This window comes from Columba livia, chromosome 4, assembly GCF_036013475.1.
Source record: "Columba livia isolate bColLiv1 breed racing homer chromosome 4, bColLiv1.pat.W.v2, whole genome shotgun sequence".
In the NCBI taxonomy this organism is placed as follows: Eukaryota; Metazoa; Chordata; class Aves; order Columbiformes; family Columbidae; genus Columba; species Columba livia.
The window spans coordinates 53,565,457-53,587,388 of record NC_088605.1 but is presented as its reverse complement, the minus strand read 5'-3'; the positions used below and the strand labels follow the sequence as shown (position 1 = coordinate 53,587,388).

The 21,932-nt window shown below is 47.5% G+C and overlaps 2 protein-coding genes across 9 annotated transcripts in view; one reads left to right on the top strand and one right to left on the bottom strand.

Moving 5' to 3' along the window:
• The window catches only part of TMEM150C (transmembrane protein 150C), a 22,710-nt gene extending 12,791 nt beyond the window's left edge, over positions 1–9,919 (top strand). For all 8 annotated transcript variants that reach the window (XM_065061725.1, XM_065061723.1, XM_065061720.1 and 5 more), the window contains 4 exons: positions 64–131; positions 2,981–3,108; positions 5,510–5,687; positions 7,450–9,919. In XM_065061725.1, the coding sequence (XP_064917797.1) occupies positions 64–131; positions 2,981–3,108; positions 5,510–5,687; positions 7,450–7,658 (583 nt within the window). In that variant the 3' untranslated portion in view covers positions 7,659–9,919. The remainder of the gene's footprint in view (positions 1–63; positions 132–2,980; positions 3,109–5,509; positions 5,688–7,449) is intronic.
• On the bottom strand, positions 9,907–21,932 carry ENOPH1 (enolase-phosphatase 1). The gene is made up of 6 exons (XM_065061727.1): positions 21,499–21,932; positions 17,586–17,687; positions 16,252–16,454; positions 13,348–13,480; positions 12,951–13,074; positions 9,907–11,807 (listed from the first exon to the last, which is right to left on the bottom strand). Exons 1-6 carry the CDS (start codon positions 21,580–21,582, stop codon positions 11,668–11,670), a joined length of 786 nt encoding a protein of 261 aa, XP_064917799.1. The 5' UTR covers positions 21,583–21,932; the 3' UTR covers positions 9,907–11,667.

Genomic DNA, 21,932 nt, shown 5'->3' with positions numbered 1-21,932 from the left:
TGGTTGTTATTTATGTGTCTTTGCCATCCTAGAGCTACAATGATATGCTTTATATTTTCCAAGTATTGCAGGTGATGCACCTCCTGCAAGCTGCGTGTTTAGCCAAGTCATGAACATGGCGGCATTTCTAGGTAGGAACCACACAGGCAATGTTTCCTTCTCTCATAATTTATTTTAATAAGTCACTGAAACGTAAGTAATGTCCTGTACATATTGTTCTTGGATCTGATGATATGAAATCCTTTAAACTGCTATTACTACTTACTAAGCCAGTACTATTTTGTCTTCATTTGTAGAAAGACAGAATGAAGCTAGATGGATTTGAACTTCATTGGTTTCTGGTTTATTCTAATGTTTTTAGTTGTTTCATTTTAGCCTTGAATCTGTGTGACTGTTTTTCATTGCATGGTGGGATTTTGTTATGTGCTGTGAATGTGAGATAATGGCATGGGAATACTGGCAAATGCAGCAACTTATTATGCAAAATATAATCTCTGCTGAAGTCCCCCCAGCCCCTTCCTAAATTCTGTTACTAAATCTGTGGAAGTTTACTGGCATTTTCCAGCAGTGGAAGTAAGAGGGAAACACCGCAAAGAGAAGAAAAATCTGAAAAGTACAAATAAGTGAAAAAATATGTCTGTGTTTGGTTCTTAAAACTGTTTGTTACCTTCACCTTTATGTTTTTTGAACAAATTATCCCAAACTTAAATGGCAGATAACTCATTATTTTAACCTTGATTTGATCTTCTTTAGTAGTACTGGCATCTATGTTTTCCTATATAGGGTGATTTATTGAGCTCTCAGTTTTACTCTGAGCTATTCTCTGAAGCTATGAGTTCCACCCCTACTGCCTGTGAAAGGCATGATGTGGTGGTTTTTTTGGAAACCTGGGAAATCCAGTTGACTTGGGCTTCGGAATTAATCCAGACCTGTACGTGTATGAGTAAGATACTGTAACAGTCTTAATCAGACATAATGAAAATGAGGCTTGGGACGTAAAACACAGTATAATATGTTTAATTATGAACTTTGACATGAACTTCCTTATTTTCAAGTATCACTTCAGGGTGGATTTTAGGCAGTTTAGGCATCCTTACACTTTGTTTCCATATGTGGTTTTGTTTCAAATTCAGATCTTGATTTACATGTTGAGCCAGGATCTCGATTAGGAGAAATAATTCTGGCTCCAGGGTCTTGCACACATTTTATTTGTATGCCTGACACCCAGTGCAAGGTGATTGTGATGGTACGATTTAAATTTCTCACCCCCAAACCACTTCAAAGGACATGTGAATAGCAGGCTACTGCTTACATTAAAGTGGCTGTTTGTCAGGAGTGAACACACACCTGCCTTTTCAGCTGCTCCCAGGTAAAGCTCCGTTTCTACAGATTACTGTTCGAGCAGCCTCTGGGGACCTGCACCAAGCCTTATTGAGCCCATGGACTTCAGGAAAGGGCAGGAATTGGCTTGATGCTCACTCACCGTGTGAACTGGGAGGACATGGGGATAGCAGTCGTATGAATGTGACAGCAGCAGCTGCTCTGAAGAAGGGCAGGCAAATAAAAGACATGGAGCTTTTTGAAGCTAAGCTGTAGTGGATGCTTTCAGTGCTGCTTTTCCACATAAGAAGAAATATAACCAGGAAATCTTCAGACTTGCAAATGTGTCATGGGAGATGTGATGGTAGGTGGCTGTCTTGGCCACAGTGATCATGAAGTTGTTAAGTTTGAAATTTTTGGTGTAATGAGGGAAAAAGGACAGCAGAGCTGCTACCATGGATTTCAAGAAAGCAAACTTTAAGCTGTTCAGCTATTTAGCAGAGTACTCTAGGATTTTGCTTTTGAGGGCTTAGGAGTCCACAGGTGCTGGCCAGTCTTTAAGAACCACCTTTTAGAAGCACAGGACCAGGCAATTCCCATGTCGAAGTCAAGCAAGCGGGGCAGGAGACAAGCTTGGCTGAACAGGGAACTCCTCCTCAAGAGGAAAAATAAATTGTATGGTCTCTGGAAGCAAGGTCAGGCTTCACAGGAAGACTACAGAGCTATGGTTTGTATATGCAGGGAGAAGATACAAAAGGCCAAAGCTCAGTTAGAGCTGAAACCGGGCAATGTTGTGTCAAGAATGGCTTTTTAGTACTCTGATTTGAATCCCATCTGAAGGACAACTGATTTTCTGGCTTGCTTTGTCGTTCTGTGCAGCATTTCCTAGGGAGGGCAAGAATATGCAACGTGAGTATCTCCTGGTGTTATGTCATATGGTAAATCATTGTATCACATATCATATCATAGTGCTTTGGCTAAGTTTGGAAGGGCTGCTCTTCCAGTCTTTGCAGAAAATTAGTGCAATATTTCAGCTTACATTTGTGGCACCAGCAGCTTGTTCCTGAGGAGGAGAAGAGGCAGTGGGCATCATGGTAAAACCTGCAGAAATACCTATGTGCTGTTCATGCATTTTCTAATACAGGTGGGGTTTGACATACCTTGAGACAAACCCAGCTGCCACAGTGTGAATGTCTGGTGTGGATGTGATAGACCGTGTGCTGGGAGCACCACAGGCAAGTAGGAAGGTGTTCTTCTTTCCCCCCAGAAAATTTGCAACCCATCTCCTAGACAAGAACATAATGAGAAGAGGAAGCATGGGAGCTTGGCGTAACTGGATTACAAGAGAAAAGCTTCCTGTGCTTAATCTCATCTACGACTAAGCTGGGGGAGCCGTGCAGAAGCACCAAGCTAGCCAGCCTGCAGTGAGCTCTCTCGTCTGGATGGAAAGAGGACAAGGGGTCTGTGAACCCCTGGCAAGGTGGTTACTGCATCATGTTGCAGTAGTTTGAAAATCCCAGAGTACTTTGCTAAATAGCTCCCTGAACAGCTTAAAGTTTGCTTTCTTGAAATCCATGGTAGCAGCTCTGCTGTCCTTTTTCCCTCATTACACCAAAAATTTCAAACTAATGATGCCCCTTGCATTCTGTTTCCTCCTCAGCGCTTGTTGTGGCTGTCCTGCGCTTCATACAGCTGAAGCCCAAGGTGCTAAACCCTTGGCTGAATGTCAGCGGCCTGGTGGCATTGTGCTTGGCCTCTTTTGGGATGACTCTCCTTGGCAACTTTCAGGTACTGCATGCCAGGCTTGGATCACTGTGTCCGTGCTGTGGGGTTCCTGCTTTTCTAGCAGATCTGCTTGGGCCTTGGAACTACCTGTGGTGTGAATTCAGGAGATAATGTGTCTGTCCTTGTACGTGCTCTGCCACCTCTGTCTTCCGCTGACGTGGCTCCAGTGGCATGCTGAAATGAAGGGCCACAATCATTTTTCACTTATTCCTGGCAGGATTTGTACCTGCATGCTTCCACTTCACCTGCTGAGAGCCAGAGCAGGGAATCTATTAAATCTCTTGAGCCCTGGGGGTCGGCACAGATGGTCCTGGGGAAAAGGATAGATCTGGAAGTTTACATACACATCTGCGCCAACAGATGCACAGCTGCCCGGACAGATTTAGCAGACAGTTCAGTGTCCTTCATTTAAAACATAAGTAGTTTAAATCCTGCTTGTCCTCAGGCTGGATGTGACGGGTTCCTCCAATTCTCTATTGTATAACGTTCTACAACATTGTACAAACAAACAGACAAACTGTCAGTGCCACAGCGTTGCTCTCTAGGGTTGGGTGTCCACAGCGTTGCTCTCTAGGGTTGGGTGTCCACACTCATGAGTGTGTCTCCTAGTGAAAATCAAGGCGTTAGAGTCAGCAGCACTTGGGTTCCCCTATCCCTTTGCTGGCTCTGATGCTCTCCCTCTCACTGGGGTGCAAGTGATGATCCCCAAGAATGGCAGGAGCTGAGAAATGTCGGTGTAAGCTGGCTTCTCTCCTGGCTTTGCAGGCAGGGCACTGTTTTTCTTGCCAATACAGAAAAGGTACTTGTTTTCTGAAGAGTGAATTTGGGTTGTGGAGCAATTGCAGGAACTTAATGTCCTTCACATGTTTTTTTTTGTTTGTTTTGTTTTGTTTTTTTGTTTTTAATGAGGTATGAGCTAATTTGACTCTTTTGGACCTTGTTTTCCTAACTCCACAGCACAAGTTGAAAACTTGGAGTCTTGTTTTTTCACGAGAGCTTCCCAGCTAGGAACCATGAGACTTTTGTAACAGCCTTGTCTAGGTGCGAGAGGAGTATTTCTAGTACAGAGCAGGCACAAGAAAGCAGTTTCAACCTTTCCTTCCTTTTTTTTGTTCCTCAGAACAAATTATTATTATTTAAAAGTGGATACTTTGAATCATGTCTGCTTATAAATTCTGGGCTAATTATCCACTGTTTGTTAGTTACCTGTATCCTGGTGTAGATCCTTTGCCAAACCATGAAAGCATAGGGTAATGAGACCTTAGTCCGTGTTTTTCCCTGCCTGACTGCTAAGCTGAATGTAGCATTAAATCATATTTCTGAAAAATTGCAGATCACATGTGTTGGAGGGACATTATGGCTGTGAGTCCCTTGCAGTGCAGGCTACCTTGGGACAGCCAGCTCAATCCCATTTTTGCCTGTACTATGATTTGGACCTACCCTTGAAAAAAACCCAAGGTAGAGAGGAGAGGGAAGAGACCAGTGGAGGCACAGGAACTAGACTGTTGTCTTGTAGGTTGCAGCTTGTTTGATGGGAATTTGTTAAATCACAGAACAGGAATCAAGACTTCAGAGAGGAATTATAGACTTTTGGTTTATTTTCTAGAAAAGACTCAGAGGCAGAGGGAAAAGAGAAATTGTTTGGCCTAAGTCTTGGCCATGCTGGGCGTTCTGCATGGATTTGCAGTCTTAAGGGCTCCCTTTGCAGATTCTTGCTCATTGAACCTGGCTGTCCTTTTGCCTTGCAGTATTGCACAGTCACGGAGCCCAGTGAGATGCGGCAGCCCAAGGGACAGAGGAACACTTGCACTCCAGAGAGATTGGGTGCCTATTGCCTCAGCCTCCAGTGGTTGAGGATGGAGGGGAGAGTGAACAGGGTGTTAAGCTTTTTGATGGGAGAAACTTGGCAAAGCAGGAGCATGTCTCTGTGTTTTGGCTTGTGCTAGCTCAGCAGAGGTGTTGGGGCTCTGGCCACCCCCCGCCCCAGGCAACTCTGCTCCATGCACCTGGCTCTGGAGGTTGCACAGTTTGCTTCCATTGCAGGGAGCTGTACAAGACCCCAGCAGTTTGTCCTTGCCTGCCCTGGCCATCATGTTGAACCAGGAAAAGATTTTTTCTGAGCTTTGCGTTGGTGAGTCTCATCAGGCAGCTATGGCGGCTATCTCCCAGCAACTCTGTATTTCACTATGCTTGGCTTTGTGCAGAAGATCTGCTTGACTGTGACAGCTGTCAACTCATCTGGATTATATTACACTTTACGTCTCTGCCAAAAGAAACTATACAGCATCTCTGTCTCACACCCCACTGATTTCCACTCTCCTGTATCTCACCTCAGCAGAAATCCAAGGTAGCTAGCAGATAATTCCTCTTGTGTCTAAACAATCACTGTTTTGTTTGCTCTTAGCTTTCCAATGATGAGGAGATCCACAATGTGGGCACGTCACTGACCTTTGGCTTTGGGACCTTGGCGTGCTGGATCCAGTCTGCCCTCACTCTCAAGATCAACCTGAAGAACGAGGGACGTAAAGTGGGGATTCCACGAGTCGTTCTATCGGCCAGCATCACCCTCTGCGTGGTGCTCTGTATCCTTTTGTCCCGCTCCCTGGGAAGCTCCCTCTGCAGCAGGGAGCGTCAGCTCTTCTTGCATCTGTCCTAGGATCTCAAAGCACTTAGAAGTGCTGCTCAGCTTGTCTTCATGGCAGGATCCTACTATTGGCTCATTATGCTACTTGTATTTTACCAGGATGCACTGCTCCATAGATAGGATGACTTCTGTCATAAATGTTTCTAAAACTTATTAGGGTTATCCTAAGTGGTTACAATATTGAATAGTATCTGTGTGATTTAATAGCACCACTGTTTACCTGCAGAGTAGCATTTAAGATTATGCAAAATGTTGAGATATAAATTCTTAAGAGAACAAAGGAACAAGGCAAAAAATCAGGTTTCTGAAGATGAGAAGATTTTATGTGTCTATTTGCACCAGCACTTGTGTGCCCTGGGTGTTTGTTTGGGGTGAATCCATTCACTGCATAGTTGCATCAAGGTTAGTGCTGGAATGAACAAAAGGGCAGGAATAGATGTTGAGAAATAAGCTAATCCCCTTGTTCGAGGAACAGCCTGCTCTTGAAACAGTTCCTTAGTCACTTGTCCCTTTATTGGTTTGCTGGGTGCTCCCAGCCCAGCCCTCCCTAGCTGAGTGCTTGGCACCCAGGTCTTTGGGCACTTCATAAAAGGGGGTAGGATGAGGCAGGAATCCCACTCCCCACTGGCTTTGCAAAGGTTTGGGACTGGCTCCCCATCCCATGCAGCCTATGCATAACCCTTGCACAAGCCAGGCACAGAATGTTGTTTGCTGAAGTGAAGCTTTGGTTGTTTTACAGTGTAAAGCCCAAGATGAAAAGTCTCAGATTACTTGTTTTGTGCACTTAAAGCATGGGAGTGGCTGCTTGTTTGTTTGTTTGACCTGTGAAAGTGTGTGATCCTGCATTCTTGGAGTGCAGAGGAAATCCTGAGAGGGAGGACAGCCAGGAGGTTTGTAGGAGGTATACATTGGGCTGGGGTAGATGCCCAGCTTAGGAAGGTGTCCTTGGCTTTAGGTAAGCTAAACTGAAGCACTGGAAACTTAGTAGCATTTAAAATTATACAGAATATTGAGATAAAAAGTCTCAGGAGAAAAAAGGAACAAGGGTAGAAGTCAGGTTTCTGAAGATGAGATTATTTTGATGTCTGGGAACCTGAGGCACAGCAGTGAGACCCTGCTGACAGGCAATACACAGGTTCGTGAGCCCGGATGACAGTTTTTGGCTCTGGCAGCGTTCTTTTTGCTTTCAGTAGGCTGATGCTTCCGGACTTCACAGAAAGGGATGATTTTGTAGGTGACCTGAAGAGAATGAAAGATTGCTCAGTGTAGGCTGAAAGGTGTTCCCATAGCCTGTGGTACAGAGATCTGATCCAGTTCCCACTAGGATTCTTCTGGCAGGTAGGGGCCCATAGACAGATTCCCAACTTGCTGGCTCTGTCACTGGCTAGTTGGATGTTCAGTCAAGTCATTGACTTCTCTGGGCCTCTGTCTTTCCCTCTGCAGATGTTTATCAGCTTGACCTGGGATCAGGAAGCCCTGGTCTGTATAGGAGAGCTGCTGCCCTCTGTGGGCATTGTTGGACACCTGAAATCCCTTCCACCTCTGGCACCACATTCATGCTGTCCTGATGATGACTGGCTAGGTTGAATATCATCTGTGTGACTTTGATTCCTAAGGTTTTACTGTCTTCCCTGTTGGCTTTCTCCCATCCCAGTCGGTGTCTCTGCACCCACTAGTTGTCCTTGACTTTCCTCTTCCAGATTTCATCCTCATGGCACAGGGCATCCACATGCATGCTTCCAGGATCCAGTGGGGCTTGGTGATGTGCTTCCTGTGCTACTTTGGCACCTTTGCGATGGAGTTCAGGCACTACAGATTTGAGATCGTTTGCTCTGAGTACCAGGAAAACTTTCTGACCTTTTCCGAAAGCTTATCGGAAGCCTCTGAGTACCAGACAGATCAAGTGTAGCCTGTCTGTAGCCTGTCCTCTCATAAGCGGGAGGTGGGGCAGGAGTGGTTTCATGGGTTAAACATGACCTCATTTACACTTTTTTGATGAGTTTGTTTTCATGTGCAATCATGATCATATTGCCAAAGGGCTCTGAGGGCAGCTGTCTCATTAAGAGCCAAAACCAGCTGTCTGCTGCAAGAGGAATGGATCCTTCTCAACAGCAGCATGAGAGAGCACAAGCTCTTTGGTTTGTGCTACCAGTGACTCTTTCTCAGAAGCTCTTGTTGCACTCCTGTTGCTCAAGACATTCAATAGCTGGTCCTTGCAATGCACCTCTGAGACAGACACTCATAGAATCATAGGATGTTCTGAGTTGGAAGGGACCCACAAGGATCATTGAGTCCAACTCCTCAGCCTCTTCTGCAGAGGAGGAGGTGAAGGAAATTGACCTCTCCAGGCACCAAGAGTCTTCAGAAGTCACTGGTTCTTGAGTCACTAGACTTCGTCTTTTGTTATGCTTCCTTGTGTGGTTTTCTTTGCTGTCAACTGGTGTAACTTGGTAGGGTGAGTAAGAGCAGCTCTTTCTTCTGGGCTTGGAATCGGGCAGTGGAAGACCCCAACTGACTGGCATTTATGGTGCACAAACAGACATTTCTTCCAGACTGGAAAGCAGGCAAATGTAAAGCCACGTTTGGGAGAAACTGTGCTGTGATCAGAAGTGAGACTTGGCTGGTGCCACAGCTGAGTGAACCATCCTCACCTCAGAGGAGATGGCACAGGGGTGCTGTGCTGGACTTCGTGTTTCAAACTCAGCGGTGGGGACCAGTGGAAGTGAGGTGCACAGAAGGAGGTCAAAGAAATTAAGACAGGAATTAAGACGGGAATGCCTGTGTGCTCTGAAGACAACCCAGAAAAGGCTGCTCTTTGTAAGTAAGTGTGTAGTGCTTCCACCACATACCATGTGTAATATTTCAAAAGCTTTTTTTTTTTTTCACTTTGTTTACTGAAGGGGGAAAAATTGAGTTAGAGGCACTGGGCTTCACTGGAATGAAAACAGAACTGGTGTAAGTGGTGTTGGGCATAGGGTTTAGTTGTGCTCCTTATGCACTTACAAGTCAAACTTCAGACAGGCTGACATTTCTCCAGACCCCTCAGCATGGCCAGTTGTCCTGAGTGGAGTCTGTCACACCAAGACATGAAGGTTTAAGTCACCACAGGGAGGCAGTTCTGCTCTGGAGGTTGGGTGACATTGGCCGGAGGGATGGAGGTACAGGAAAGAACTGGCAAAATCAGAAGGGCTTCTCCCTCCTTGAAGGAAGGTTTTCACACAGAAGGTCTGTTTTCAAAGAAAAAGCAGGAGCCCAAAGCCCCTGTTTGAAAACCTGTTTTTGGGAAGGTTGCTGTCTTGGCTGGGCAGGAGAGCGATGGGAGTTGCTTCTCATGAGCACAGGTCCTGTTTTCCTCTGCGAGTCAGGCTCAGCTTGTGTTTGCATTGTGCGTGAGCTGCAGGAAAATATGCAGAAACAAAAATGGTGGCAGAAGTCACTTGAAGGGGAACCCATACCGCACCGTGGCATTTCTGAGAGATAAAGGGTGCGAGGGCATCCTGTTTTCTGCAAAGGTCAGAGGCCTCTCCTGAAAAGAGAAACAATCAAGAAAACCTTCTGTCAAAACTAGTCTATGTAGAAAGCTTTCAGCAAGCCCTTTATCTTCTGTGGGCCAAAATTTGTTCTCAGGCAGCTGTGGTGTAAATCCAGAGCATCTCCAGCCAAGGGAGGCTTGTTGCTGGGCTGCTGAAGGTCGCCTCCTTGTAGCTATGTCATTAGTGGCAACCTTTCTTGAAGGGACATGTGCTGAGGATGGCCCACACAGCAGCGTGAAGGACAGGGGACCCCAGTACCCCATCCCCAGAGCTCCTCCTGGATGAGGGCAGGTGCAGTTGGGATCCACTTCCATGGGCACATGCACTCAATGCATGTGGAGCACAAAATAGTGATTTAAGGGTGTTTTACTGTAAATAGTTCACTGCGACTTTTTTTTTCAAAGTCAATGCTTTCATTTTATCATTTCATATTTTGTAATTTTATCAAAGTAAAAAAAAAGCTGTGATTTTTTTTCCCCTGTCCTTTTCCTATATGCAATCCAAACTGAACTTCAGGTTTTTGGTGATAACTCTGTACATTTCTTACAGTATTTCTAACAGCACATTTCAGTATAAGTAAATGACAACCGATATACACTGAAACATGACCACTAAATAAACTGCTTTTATGGAGAAAGCGTGTTTTATTTTTGTCCCCTACCCCATGCATAGCTTTCTGATGGCAAAGACAAAAACAAAGGGTGAGTATTTACAGTGTTGTGACAAAAATTAACATTTAGGAAGCCAGGGACTATTCAGCCATGCAGATACACTTACTGTAACAGTGCTAATTAGCAGGCTCTTTTTAGGAGGAAGATCGCACTTGTTGCACAGACTAGCTGCCTCACAGCCTTACCTGCTACCATCAAAGTTTGAGAAGGACGTGATGTAGTCTCCTCCTCAAATGCCTCTGCACAGCAGTCTCCCTCTACAGGGACAGCTGTGGGCGTACATCGGTGCTTAGGAAGGCAACATGTACTTTGATGCTGCATTTCGGCCATCTGTGAGGACAAGCTCCAGCACAGCCGCTCAGAAATGAGTAAGTAGCAAGTGACAGCCATGCACCAAGCGCCAGCACCAGGGAGCTGGAGTTTTGGGCTGCTATGACTAGGTATAACCTGGCTGTGGCTCTCGCTCCTACAGCCCCAGCGAGCCCCTGCTGAAATTGTCACATGGTCAGGGAGGTAATGCAGCTTCCTCGGTAGGACAGGCTGGTCTGCCTTAAAGAATGGGCCAGGGAGGGTCAAAGGAGAAGGTGTCGACAGATTTAGAAAAAAGAGAGATTTGCCTTTAGGTGCTGGGATCACGGGTGACAAGACAGGAGGGCTAAATGCTGGGATGGAGTGAACACAACGCAAGTAAAGTTGTGTTTTTATTTACTACATTAGGAAAAGCTCCATGACCATCGGATATAAACTGGCACAATTACGGTAAAAGTGGATTAAAAGGTTGGGGGCTTAATTCACATTAAATGCAGCAGGATGTGTCTCTCAAGAACAGTTGTTTGCCAAGGTTTGCTCACAGCTGACCAGTGCTATGAATGTGTGACAGGGACAGGGTGATGCTGGTTACTGAGGAGCTCCGCAGGCTGGTGCTAAGAGAGATCCTTCAGAAATATGGTCAAGTGGACTTTGGTGTTCAGCCAGTTGGATCCCAGCACTGTGCTGCAGCGCTGAGGTGGGTCTAGAATTTAATTTTTAAAGATGTATTTATATATACTCTACTTCATTCTGGTAGGCTGGCTGTGTAGCTCTAAGCAGCTTCCATATGCAAGTTGTACTGGTTTGCACCTGGACCTGCTGTGGATACAGCCAAGATTTGTTGTTCCTGGTCTAAAGAGCTTGCCTGCAGCAAGGGTTGGCTTTTCCTGTGGCAGCCCAAAGCTCCTGTATTATTGCCCACATTTGGCATTTTCCTTTGGGTATGCGAGCCCCCCCTAAACTTTGAAAGTTGTGACTTAGCCAGCAACCCTGTCTGCTGGGAGAAACTCATATTCCCTCATGGTCCCCAGAAGTCCCTCTGGGAGAGGGGAACATACACCTCGTTTGACATCTGTTTCTAGGAATGGTGGAGTTTGTGGTGGGGTGTCTTAGCACCAGATTTCAAAGCATCCCCTGGACTAACTCCCAGCTGGGACAGGGGTGGAACAGCAGGGCTCATGGGTGCTGCTCCTCACACTGCTCCTGGGTCCAGCTGGCTGCTGCAGACCTCCATCCTACTGCACAAGGGACCCCACACCATACTCTCCATCCATACCTGCACGAGTCACGGGTCCAAGACATGACGTGAGTTTGATTTTGAATTCTGATTATGGACAAAATAATCTAACATTACACAAGGACGATTCAGGTGAAAGCACAGTCTTTTATGTGTGCGCCACTTTCCCTAAGTGGACGAAGGCAGGAAAAGTTCGGTGAAAGATGAGATGAGGCTGTAATACGATTTCTCATCATCCGTCAGTCCTGCGTTGCCGGGTCTGATCACCACAGCCACGTGAGTATCCGCTTCCTCAGCCGCGTTGGCTTCTGAAAAAAACAGAGGAGAGCAGAGTAGAGATGAGATGTGCTTACTGATCGCTTCATGTGAGGGTTTTTAAGGCTTGAAGATGCCCCAAAACACTGACTTTTTAGCAGGGCCTGTTACAATAGGACAAGAGACCATGGTTTTACACTAAAAGAGGGTAGATTCAAGCTAGATATAAGGAAGAAATTTTTTACAATGAAGGTGGTAAAACACTGGCCCAGGTTGCCCAGAGAGGTGGTGGATGCCCCATCCCTGCAGACATCCCAGGCCAGGCTGGATGGGGCTGTGAGCAACCTGATCTAGTTGAAGATGTCCCTGCTCATGGCAGAGGGATAGGACTAGGTGAGCTTTGAAGGTCCTTCCAAACCAAACTGTACTATGATTTGTATCACAAACCAGCTGGGCTGTAGTCAGGCTGTGGTGTTAGTGAGTCCAATACTACCCCCGGCGTCACTTCTCACAAGCTTCCTTCGCTCCCCAAGCATGGGAAGACAATACAGGGAAAAGGAGGTAACCGCAAGCTCCTACAAGCTGCGACCAGGCCTGGGAAAAAGGTAAGGGCTAACTCCTTTGGACTGAGCTGCCTTCCACCAAGATCCCAACTTGGTGCCATTTCTGCCAGAAGGATGTTCCAAGCAAAGACAGGAGACTAAATTAGCTGTCCGAGCTTGGCTTTCCAGGGGTTGAGTCTTCGCGACCAGAACCAATTTTCTGTTGCTGAACACAACCTAATGGTAAGTGGCACAAAGAACTGGCCACCGCGCATGCCATGTAGCAGCACAGTAGACATCATCTGCTCCCATGAACACAGGTCATGAAAACCACTGACCCTGTTTGTACATGGGACACACCAACTGCTTCAGGAAATGCTCCCCTCTGCTTTAACAGTCTCTGCTTTCCTTCTGGTGCAAGGGCAGGTTTTCGGCTTGACCTGTTTTCCCTCACTGCAGTGCGCACAGACATCCCACTGCTGCCTGAGAGCCTGTATGTGTAAGGATGGAGCATGGCACCAGCCAGGGCGATGCCACCAAGCAAGGTGGTCTGCAGCATTTGCGGGGTGCTTGTGGCAAGTCAGCAGCGCATCTCCAAAGAGCAGCATCCTCCCTTGCACAGGTGAGAGCCAGCAGGGCTGGCAGGCCACCTACCTCGAGGGACATCCGTCAGGAAGAGGATGTTGTTGGTGGCACAGCCAATACTGGCAGCAATCCTCCTGTAGCTCTCGCTGTCAACCTTGGGGCCTATTTTGGTGTCAAAGTGGCCGTCAAAGAGCTGAAAGAGACAGAAAAGCCAAGGCCATTGCTGAGTACAACCTGAGGAGCAGGGCAAAACTTCACTTCTGAGCGAGACATCCCCTTTGCTTCCTACCACAGCATGGGGAGGCAATGGCCAGCGCTCAGCCATGCTGGCAGGCTGAGCTTAACTCCACTGTCCCACCATCCTGCCCCAGACTCTATTTATGAAGCATTACAGCAAAAGCAGTTGTGGGAGGGAAGCACTCTGCAGAGGGAGAAGCTGTTAAAGAAGGTGATAAGGTTTATCTACCTCTAGAATATCACCTTCTGTAGAGTATCCGAACAAAAGCTTCTGGGCTTCGACGCTCCCCGAGGAGTAGATATAGACCTTCATCCCTGCTTCCCGCCACTTGCGGATGGCTGGAACCACGTCCTCGAAGACTCTAGGGCAAAACAAGGCAGCAGGTAAGGGCAAACCCAGAGGCACCTGCTGTCACACCTTTAGCCAGGCATGGACAACTGCCCTATTAGTTTGCAAAGGGACTTTGCTTCCAATCTTCTCAGGGCTTCTGCAGTCGGGGAGTCTATTTCAGCAGCAGGTGATATATTCTTAGCTCCAGCCAACTGAGCAGCTCATCAGCTGCTACACAGACAGCAGTTCTGATGAACTGTCTCAGATGTCTGGCAGCATTTTCTCTGGCCCCTTCAATTTGGAGAGGAGGGAAGGTTGGGGAAAATGGCATCCTGCTGCCCTTCTCCATGTGGGAGAAATAAGGGGGAGGACAGAGGACAGAGAAGACAGGCTCTTCCACCCCAACTCTCACCTCCCTTGCAAGCTACACAAGTTTCCCTGTTGATAAGAGCTATGGCCACAAGCTGCATCCGTACGAGGCAAACCCATCCCACAGGTACAGGCTCCGGCCATGCAAACGGAGGAGCTGAGAGGAGGCTGCAGCTGCAGGAGCTAAATGAGTGGTACGATATGAACTGTTTCAAGCCAGACAACAGGAAAGAGTCGCCTAAGGGACTGAGGTCAAAGCTGCTCTGGGGAGAAGGCTCTGAAGAGACCTTATTGCAGTCTTTCAGTACTTAAAAGGGGCTAAAGGAGGGGAGATTCACACTAGACACAAGGAAGAAAGTTCTTACACTGAGGGTGGTGAGACACTGGCCCAGGTTGCCCAGAGAGGTGGTGGATGCCCCATTCCTGCAGACATCCCAGGCCAGGCTGGATGGGGCTGTGAGCAACCTGATCTAGTTGAAGATGTCCCTGCTCATAGCAGGGGGCTGGACCAGATAAGCTTTGAAGGTCCCTTCTAACCCAAACTATTCCATGATTCTATGATTCTATATTCAGTGACTCAATTTGTATCAGTCCAGATGTGTCCCTGGATTAACTGCAACGCAGAGGGAGAACCACACGCCGCTTGCTAGGCACCAGCATCCCTCCCCTTATTCCTCTGGCCTTGCAAAGTGCTGGTAAGGCAAGATACAAGTCTAGCAACAGGCTGACATATCTCAAAATGTAAGCTCTGCCTAATGCCCAGGTAGCAGCTGTCTGAAGACAAGCCCAGCAGCAGGGAGCAAAGCTGTGAAAAAAGACCAAACTGAAGGCAACTGCTGCGTAACTTCTAATGGAGATGTCTGCCAAATCCCTCATTCCCTTCTCATTTGGACCAGCAGATCCCTCCAGTGCTGCAGTTACAGGTATGTAAAAGCTCTTTGTATGCAAAGGACATTTACAAGATGATCAATGTAGTGGGAACTTGGGAGAACTGAAGGCCAGAGGATGCTCAAGAGAGACAAAGTGAGAACAGAAGCTGCTCAGGGCCTTTTTATGTTATGTATTTAAAATTAAAGAAAAAAAAAAAGTTATTTACTTTTTTTGGTAATTATTTATTAAAAGTATCTGGTAGCACCTGGAAATACCTTGAGGTTGTAAAGCTCTTGCAGAAACACCCAGCCATCCTCACATGTTCATGTGCAGAGTTCGGTGCCTGGATTTCAGACACTTATGTGCCAGATCAGTTGGGTGAGAGGGAGACTTTAGAGATCTCACTCCTTGGATGCTGCCAAGCAGCAGGGCCAGTTCCACAGTTTTGGGGTCACTATAAGACAATTATCCCTGTTTATTAAAAAAGAAAACCACCACAACAACAGGATGGCTGTCCCTCTTGATTTGCTTTTGTTTTTTGTTTGCTTTCTCTGGTAGATGTTTACGTTTTTCTGTGAGCTCTTCTTTTTCTTCCTCATCCTTCTTTTGGCAAAACACTTCATGAACTTAAGGGTTTGTTTTCCTTCCTTAGGAACTTGAAATGCATAGTTTAACCAAGCATCTCTGGATGTAAATAAGAAGATCAAGCTTAACTCCAGTAGCCCTTACCTATGCACCTGTGTGTGGCGTCTGAAACATAAAGAAGAGGCTGAAGGCAAAAAGAGGAAAGGCAGGAAATGCTCAGGTAAGAGACAAACCAAGAGGAAACAAATGAAGGGACTCTGCAATCCCAGCTTGTTTAGGCTTGTTCCAAAATTTGAGTGCAATTCAGGGATAAAAAAATGCCAGACACAGAACTATAAGAAGTTCATATTTGTGCCTCAGTCTCTTGGTTTATCAAGAAATTTCTGTAGAGAAATACTGAGACATTTTCTTAGTTTTTCATGCAGAAGATAGTTGTCCTTGTTGAATGTCCCATCAGTTGTGGGAGGAGAATTGCCCCATGTCACGCCTCCATTACCTCATGCTGTTTCTCAGACCCCATCTCCTTTACAGACTCTGTATAGGTGGCTGGAGAACCAGCTGTTGCCCAACATGTGCCAGTTATTCCCTACGGAGAAACAATATCACCCACTTGTCATCTTCCCAGTGGGGACTGGGACAACTTGTTCAGTCCTGAGGTTACTGTAAGCTTTTGGCTCCTGAGATCGAAAGATTAAGCTCAATGAATTTGTTTCACTGCATGATCAAGTTTGGAAATGAAGTGTTTGCAGTTGGTTACATGACAGCGGTGGCTTGGTTTAAGCCACAACTGAATGTAAATATATTGGCTTCTCTACCCAGGTAGCAATTTGAGATTGCATTGGTATGTGGGGCTGTTTCTAGGACCTTAGGCAGCTATTCTGCTAACTGACACCAAGGAAAGATGCACCCCGTACCTGCCCAAGGGAAAGGCGTGCACAATTACTCACACACACAAAGTAACAAGGCACGATTACTCACTCTCCTTTGACATGTCCGGTTGCATAGGCTGCCCTCCACATGTGACCCTGCAGTTGCTTCAGTGCTGTGGTCTTCCTGTCCAGAGACATCTGCCAGTGCACGTTGTCTACGACCGCCTGGATGACCCGCTCCAGCTCCTCTTCCCCACTCCCACTCTCCAAAGGGATCAGCACGGCCCCATCCAGGCTGGAGTCCTCCTGAGCCTGGAAATTGTCCATGAGAACAAGAGGTGAAGTGGTCTCAGCATGTCAAATTGCCTCAAATTGCGCCAGGGGAGGTTTAGATTGGATACTGGGAAACATTTATTCACATAAAGGGTTGTTGGGCATTGTAACAGGCTGCCCAGGGAAGTGGTGGAGTCACCATCCCTGGAGGTGTTTAAAAGGTGTTTAGATGAGGTTCTTAGGGACATGGTTTAGTGCCAGAGTTCAGTTAATGGTTGGACTTGATGATCTTGAGGGTCTCTTCCAACTGAAATGATTCTGTGATTCTACTGATTCCATGATCTCAATTTAGGAAGGGGGGCCCAACACTTGCATCAACGCAGCTCTGTGTAGGTCATGGCTTGAGCTGTTCTTCACGTGAAGGGTCACAATGTTGTTGAAATGCTTTTCTCAATGGGAAATTCACACTTCAGTAGCATCTAGAAACACTTGCTTGGATTGTACTTTCCAAAAGCAACAATAAGCACTACTGTAGCTGTATCATAACTAATTTAATAAGAGTTATTCTTGCTTAAGTATTTAATTACTGAAATCAAGACAAAGAAGCCAATGCCCCTGTTGGCTTCAGACAGCGACAGGTTTCAAATCAATGCCGTGGCCCTGTACAGAGGCAGAATACGCTGCCCTGAGCAGGGCAAGTACTCTGCCATCCTTCCACACTGCTTCCCAAACACAGAATCATAGAATACTACAATGTCCTAAGATGGAAGGGACCCACAAGGATCATCAAATCCAACTCCTGTCCCTGCATAGGACAATCCCCAAATTCACACCATTCACCTGGAAGCCCCAGGCAGCTGATTCAGCAAGAGACGGGCACAGTGCAGGCACGGAGCTGAAAAGCTGTGGTTTGACCCCGGCTCAAGTGCTGTGAGGACCAAGGCGAGCTGAAGGAAGCAGTCGAGCTGCTGCCTACCAAGGAGCAGCCCTTCCCCAAGCACAACCCCAGGCTTTGGGTGGGGGAGAAGCCACCCGCCAAGGAAACCAGCCTGCGTGGGGGGCAAAGAGAGGTATGGGCTCGTGTTGGGTGCTCGAGGGAGTCTAAGTGACCTGAAGTCTCAGGCATCTTGTCAAAACCCATGGAGACATGGTACAGTTTGGTGATTTCACCTGTTTCCTCAGCAGCCCGACGTCCCGCTGGCACTCCTCCTCCTCCCAGTGAGCACGCAGGTACTCCTTCACGTTGTCTTTGATGTAAGGGAACAAGGTCTCCTGGCAAGGCACAAGAAAAACTGGCAGCTCTTTTAACTGGGCAGAGGTGAGGCTGACTTGGTTGCAAAACAGCCACTTCACGTGCTGGTGTGCATGGTTATTCCCCTGAGTTCCCACTGCAGATCTGCAGCTTGTGAAACCACAGCCAAGGGTCTCTGCCTGCACCCAGGCCAGCACCAACCTTGCACTAAGGTTAGTGCACGTGGATTTTTTGCACAAAATGCCTATGTAGCTGCAACTTTTAAATGTTGGGATAACTTTTCCTGTTAACTCTCTCAAATGGCAGATGTGACCTCAAGTTGCCATCAGCTGAGAAGTTCAAGGCTGACTGCACATATACTCCAAACTGACAAGCTATACTGCTCTGTTTTTATGGGGCACTTGTCCTAATGAAGGTCATTCTGAAAACATAATTCAACTTGTCACCAGAGCCGGAGGACCTTTTTAAAAAGCAAAGTCTAGTCCAGTGACACTGAGCTCCATAAGACAGTCCTGCAAATGAAATGAAATGGGATCAGGGAAAAGTGCCAGAGGAGAATGACAAAACTTCCCTGAGATCCCCAGGGCAAGCAGAAATAGTTACAAATCACTCTCATTAGCAGTGTTTCATGATTGAGAAGCCACAAGCAGCTGCTGTGACATCTCTGAGTGCAGGAAGAGCCTCAGGACAAGGGGAAGGACAGGGAGCTCCTTCCTTTGAGTACAGAATCAAACCTTTCTTAACCGTGAAAAATCTGAGATGTGGAGGTGACAGGAGGAAACTAACCTGAGCTCATCTCTGCTCAAAAAATGGCCAGTGGTATTTTTCTCCTCACTATATGTCACCTCTAATATCATCAGAGTGGAGAATGACAGCAAGTTGACTTCATTTTATGGTTACATTTTCAGACAGGTGGATCCTAGTTAATACTGGCCATAGCTGTAAGCTGATACTTCTCTGTGACATAAAAGAGCAAAAAAAGTACCCAAATTTTTAATTGCGAGAACCACCTGCAGTGCCCTCACTTGTAATTGAATTAAGAAAAGTGTGGTTCCCCAAGAGCGTGATGTGGTGGCAGGACTTCAGGATTTTCTGTTACTCACGTTTCTGGTGTTGTATATTTTAAAAACAATGTAAATTTCAAGGAAAGGAAAATCTTTTAAATGCCTAGAAAATTACCATCAGGTTGCTTTGGGAAATCAACAGCTTTGAAACATCCCCACTTACTCTCTCATTTCCTTTATTTGAGCTCAGCCACTTTCAAACTATCTTTTAAATCAGGGAGGAAATTAAAGATTATCCACTGGGAAAGGCAATAGTCCTGCTGATTTTGTGCAACTTCCCTTACAATTCAGGCGTCAGAAGGTCCCAATTGCTTTCCAAAAGCAGTGTCTCGTGCTGGCAAAGAAAAACTTCCAAAGAGGCTTTGAAAGCAGAGTGTCTTATTCTGTGATTGATTCACTGGATTCTAAAAGGGCAAAAGCCTTGGCCCTCTGGTAAATGCTTTGGTCTGAGGTCCAAGAGGGGACACCGTGTGACGGCTGGAGTGCTGGACAGCCAGAGGGACAGAGGGTTGACGGATGTCAGGAGCGATGCCAAGCAACAGTGTGCTGATTTTAAAAGGCCATGAGTTTGTGTGGAAGACTCCTTGCATCCTGCAAGAAAACATCTGCATCTCCGAGGCTACTTGAGCTTTTAGCAACTCTCTCACCAGTGTCTGCAAACTCTTAATAGGTTTAACCAGGGCTGTTATTAACCTTTATGATTTCATCCGATTCTATCTTGGCCAGCAGGACACCCGAGCCTGCCTGTGCAAAGCTCCCATTGCTCTGTCCACCGCCTGTCTGTGCTGGGGAGATGGACACTGTCACCCCACCCCACTGCCAGACAGATGGGCTCCTCGGCGACGTCCAGCCCCAGATGTGGCTGGCCCAACACAGCTGGCAGGAAGGAGAAACTGCCAACACAGCTGGACAGCCCCTCCCAAGCCTTCGTGACTGCTCATGGCAACGCCAAACCCAGTATTTTCAACATCAGTAAATAAAAGGGTAGTATTTTTATCAGTAAATAGCCCTGTAGCACGCTTTATTTAGCGCTTGCAAGACTTCAAGTGACACAGGTCAGTTTTCCTCTCAACATCCATACAAACTGTCACAAAATTCAGTGATAATCTGCTCTTTTCCAGATCTGGCAAACCCCAGGGGATATAGTTTATCAAATGACATCTCTCCCCTGCCATCTACTTTTCTCTGCCAGGGTGGACCCAGCTAAAGAGAAAACTTGGAGACCACTAACTTAGGGGCCATCAAATATTCTCTTTTTTGGTATCTCTGTTTAGTCCACCCATTGACCAGCTCATTTTATTGTCTTACTTTTCATATTCGATAATACTAATACTAAAGAAAGGATTAAATAAAGTCCTTTAATATTAAATAATAAAATGCCTGCACAACCAGCAGTGGACTTCTTAAAGGGAAATAGAAATCATGGGAGGTTAACTGAAAGACCAAGCGATATAACTTGTTTCAGGCATTTTCAGGATTTCCCAGCAAATTGACTTTTACTGAGAACGATAACTCATTTGGCCTCTCTGTAACAGATTCTTGGTAGGAAACCTTCACAGATGTAGTGCCTGTTATGTGCATGACAACACGTTAGTGGTGGATATAACCAACTTATTTCCTCTGTTAGATGTTCAGTATGAAATCTGAGCTGTTTAAATTGAAAGATACCGAGGAGAGGGAGGCAGCTCTAATGCCATCTAGACCTGAAGTTTCTCCAAGAGCACTGGAAAAACATGGGCAGGAAAGATGTAGGTCACGTTGTTCATCTGTTAAACTGTGTTAGCAGAAACACCCAGAAAGCCTGGCAGGAGCTTTCATGCCTGCGTCATGTGGGTCACAAAGCACCTTTGTAAACTACCCACAAAAAAAATCCACCAAAAGCTATAATCTGTCACACAGAAATACAGGTTAACGGCAGGAGCAGCATTTAGACAGTATCTGTTAGGTGTCTTGAATACAAGCAAATTGGTCCCTTATGAGCTGAGGAACCAAAACCCCCGGGAGCAAAGGGACCCACAGCGGTGGCAGAGCTGCGAGTTTTAATAGCGTCTTACAGCATTTGTCCCAGTGCCTCCTCCTGGCCTCACAGGCTTCCATTTTCAGTTCTCTGAAGCCTCCTCTGAGGCAAGAGAAGCCACTCGTACATATTTGCTGTTAGTATAACCCTCCTCACGTACACCTGATGCACCCTCTGCATTAACTTCCTCCTGTACTGGTCCTGTGCACGCTGCAGGAAGGGGACACATCTTCAGTAACACATCTCCGTTGGCACTGCAGGCATCTGGCTGCACCCCCTTTTGAAGGGAACGGGCAGGGGATAACCCCGAGATAGCGCCTGGAGCTCTCCACACGTTCGGGTGAGATGCTGCAGCTCCAGCCACCTCAGCAAGTGACGCTCGAGGGCTTCTCCGAGACGAGGCTGAGAGCGCTCCAGCTGCTCCGTATCCACCAAAAAAATCCCATGTATTGGGCTGCCCGCAGTCTGAACAGCTGCCCACAAAAATGACAGGCAATGGGTAAAACGAGATGTATTTTCTCCTCAGCATTATTCAGCAAAACACATGGAACGTGTGCGGGTTTTGCGCGTCTGTAGGACGCTCCGGCCTGCTCTTGGCACGGGAGAGGCGCATCCCAGCCCCGGGGACTTGCGGGCACCGAGATCTGCCCGGGGCAGCGTGCCACCCGCCCCGCCGGCGGCTGAGGGATCACAGTAATAACGGCGACGCTTACGCCCCGAGCGGGCTCCCGGCCGCGGGACCGGTCTCACCTGGACGAAGGCGATGGGAGTGGTGGTGCCCTCGATGTCCAGCAGGATGGCGCGCACCTCCGCCGGCACCGGCAGCACGCCCATGGCGGCGGCGGGGAAGCGCGGCGGCGGGCGCTCCGCCCTGCGGCTGCGCGGGGGGCCGGGCCGGCGCGGATCGCGGGAGGTGAGTGCGGCAGCGACGGGGCCCCGCTGCCGGGGAGTGTCGCGCCGGCTGTGCCCGCCCCCGGAGGGCCCGCCCCGCCGCCTCCCGAACGGCCCTGCACGTTATGCGTTCCCCCCTTTCCAGCCCCCTAGCGCCGGAGATCGGGACTGCGACCCCCGCGGCAGGAAGGGCGCGGGGACCACTGAGCGGGTGGGGATGACGGCGGCACCGGCGCCAGAGCCGCCACCAAGGCCGGCTGGGGGCCGGGGCACGGAGGGACCCGTCGGCGGGC